This window comes from Cyprinodon variegatus, unplaced genomic scaffold, assembly GCF_000732505.1.
Source record: "Cyprinodon variegatus isolate N-32 unplaced genomic scaffold, C_variegatus-1.0 Scaffold344, whole genome shotgun sequence".
Classification (NCBI taxonomy): domain Eukaryota; kingdom Metazoa; phylum Chordata; class Actinopteri; order Cyprinodontiformes; family Cyprinodontidae; genus Cyprinodon; species Cyprinodon variegatus.
In genome coordinates, this window is record NW_015150797.1 from 538,086 (window position 1) to 541,427 (window position 3,342).

Below are 3,342 nucleotides of genomic sequence, written 5' to 3' on the forward strand. Positions count from 1 at the left end.
TTTTTTTTCCACACTAAACTGAAGTAATATTAACTTTTTTATTTCTTCTGTAGCCCTAATCCTAATCCTCTTCCGTAGTATTCTGCTTTCATGTGCAAATGAGAAGAGAAAAACATGACTCCAGCGATCACGTGACACTTTGAAAAAAGAAATGGGCGGGAAGCCCGCGGACGCCTGGTGCGTGCAGCAGCTCGAGGTCCGCCCCGCGCGGACACGTCAGCGGGTACACGCGGGCACACGCATCCAGAGAACAACTGTCAGTGAATGCGGGCTGGTTCATAGTCGCTCCGCTCCTAAACTTTGACCCTTTGTCTGGTTTTTGTTGAATCGGTTTTTATGTCCCGCTGCAGAGTGTCTCCCTCCGCGCTGTCTCACAGGAGTCTCTCTTTCCTCCGTCAGGAATTGTCAGGTCAAACCGAGGTAGATAGACAGAGGGGCAGCAGTTGCACAATGCTGGCTGCTCTACATGCTCTCTGAGCTCAGACGACGTGTTTAGATCAGCTTCTAGTGGTGAGTGGAAGTTCTTTTGTTTTCTTCTTTCTGTTAAATTGACTGTAAAATCCCACTTTCTCCTCCTCCTTTGTCTCTGATTTGTTTTCACAGCTTACCCTGAACCATGTTGTTTTTCTTTCTTCCTGTAGTCCGTTTCTGTTTACATTGTTTAGCTCCAGCCTGGTATTAATCCTGGCTGCATAAACACGTGGATGGGTTTGTTTGTGTTGTGTGCAGCTCTACAGGGTAGCATCATGACAGGGGACATAGTGGTGCTGAGGGGTCTGAGCTGGATAAAACAGGCAGCCAGCAGAGCCCCAGCAAGCAGCCTGAGCAGCCCCAACAACCACAGACTGGTAAGCATCCACCATCATTCACCCCATGATGCAGTATCCTGGACATGCTGCACAGATTGTAGTGATCATGGAGCCTGATGATTCAGTAGGACTATAGAAAGGTTTTCACATTAAAAGCACATTTAGCTTTATAGCCTGGGAGATAAATGTTTCCTGAACAAAAGGCTTTTAATCAGTGAGATAACACTGCTACCAGACAGAAATGTGCCAAAAAGAACAAACATAACATGGAATCATCAAGTTTCACTTGATCGACTCAGGACAGCAATCAGCAAGTCAAATGTAAAAAACAATGTTTACTGCTGCATGGTTAAATCTATGAAGGAATCATTTAACAGGATGTTTTTTTTATAGAAATAATATGCAGCTCAGACATCAAATATAATAGAAATGTTTTTCTTCCTGATGTAAACAACTGTTATGAATTTTCTTCAATCAGGTTATATGATGATGTTTTACATACAGCTGCATGTAAAGCTGCAGAGACGATGCTCGGCTTAATTGATGTTGAAAAGCTGCCATTGTCCTGGATTCTCTGCAGCAGCTTCTGTAGTCGGCCACTCGGCGGACCTGATGCACCGAGGCCCCTTTGATTCAGCTGCGCCTTTTCTGGGCAGCAGAAACTCTTCTTGATTTTCACTCTGTGGATTCCTGTTTTAGGCTTGGACGTCATAACATGCACGTATTAGTTCAGAGAGGTTTGGGGGGAAAACATCCCTCTGGATGTTTCTTCCATCTGGGTTTACCTTTGGCATCTGATAAAATGGCAGGATTTTAAAGTATTAATACATATTCCTGCAAATCTATAGATATTTACCAATGAAAGATTCTTGCATACTATGAAAATATTACATATAGGTATAAATTTGCTTTGACATGCTAAATATTTGAACAAAAAACTATGTTAATGTTTCACTATTAGATGCATACGGAAGCTGAGGCTGGTCATAGCCAACTTTTTTTTTTTCCTTTGCCTTCTCAAGATAATAAGCTTTAACCATTAATTGTTTTCTTGAGATAACAAGATAATTATCTCGTTATCACAAGAAAACAGTTATTGATTTCTTGAGATAACGAGATGATTAAGCTGTATGAGTAATGAATGAGGCTGATCAACAGCCCTGGATTCCCAGTCCATCCATGCCTGCGGTGCCCCTAGTGTGCAGTTGCGGTATTGCACAAATAAGCAGTTTTTTAGTTTCCTTTTTCTTTTCACTCATTGTCAGGTTGTGGTGGATGAATGGATTGCCTGGAATACAGTAGAAACAAATCTGTTTTTTAATTCTAAACTTTAATCTGGACTCCTTTTAGGGGTTAATTCATTTTATACCTGTTAAGGCGTAACACCGAGGCTGTTCAGGAAACGCCATTCGGTAGGCTCTGAGGCAGTTAATTGCATATGAATCAGAAGAAAAAGCAAATCATCAAACCAACAACGTCGTCTTGTTACCTAAAAGTTAAACCCGGAATTATTTACAGAATTATAGACAGGCTGCCATGATTTATACTTATGAATCCTCTCTCGCTGTTGTGGGATCAAATGATGTAATCAGTTTTAAAACACGCCAATCATCTCGTTATCACGAGAAAACGGCTTCGTTATCTTTAGATGATGAGAAAATTAACTTGTTTTCTCGAGAAAATCATTTTTAAAAAAGTAAAATCGTAGGGATAGGAGCGCTCTCGCCTTACGTAAACTGTAAAAGCAGCTTCTAAATGTTTGTTAATTTTCATTTTCAGTTTTTTTTAATAAATGGCAGCTGGGGGAATCAGGACTAAAATCTTGTTTTTTTTTTTTTTCTGTAAAATGTTCCTTTTTGATGAATTTTTCATTTTATGTAGTGTTTATGAAATATTTGCCACTATAAAGCAAAGAGAGCCCAGAGTATGACGGTACCTCCTCCGTGTTTTACTGTAAAAAGCAACATGCTCTAATGTTTGAAACACAAACAAAATGATGCTCTGGATTCCTAAACAGCTAAATTTGAAGTCGCTGGACAGGTCACCAGTTCATCACAAGACTAACATGCAGCCACTTAAACACACACACAGCCCTGCATGTAAAGACAAATTAGAATATCCATTTAATCTGACACGTGCCTGGAGAAAACCCAAACATTTAGAACGTCTCCACCCTGACTGAGAGTTTAACCCTGCAAAGCAACAACTGCTGCTCTGCAATTAAGTTATTGTTATATTCATCTCTTCTTTGAGGCTTTTCCTCCTTTGTTCTTATTTTTCAGTCTTTTCTCCTCAGGCTTTGCAGAACCAACATTTTTGCTGTTCGCTCTGCAATTATTTCTTTTTTCTCCTGACTCTCCCTTTGCTCGTTATTTGATCCTAATGTTATGCTGACCTTGAGTATAAATGCCAGTTTCCTGGCAACACAAGAGAAATGATTTAACTGCTTTAAACTGACGTTGATTTGTATCGTGTCTAAAAAGATATATAATATATAATAAAAAAAAAAATAAAATAAAGATATATAATATAT

General features: G+C 39.6%; 1 protein-coding gene across 1 annotated transcript in view; it reads left to right on the forward strand.

Moving 5' to 3' along the window:
- The first annotated feature begins 213 nt into the window (after nucleotides 1-213).
- The window catches only part of LOC107091604 (atypical kinase ADCK3, mitochondrial-like), a 29,775-nt gene continuing 26,646 nt past the window's right edge, over nucleotides 214-3,342 (forward strand). Inside the window, exons 1-2 of the mRNA XM_015385624.1 lie at nucleotides 214-510; nucleotides 730-848. Of these exons, the coding sequence (XP_015241110.1) occupies nucleotides 747-848 (102 nt within the window). The 5' untranslated portion in view covers nucleotides 214-510; nucleotides 730-746. The remainder of the gene's footprint in view (nucleotides 511-729; nucleotides 849-3,342) is intronic.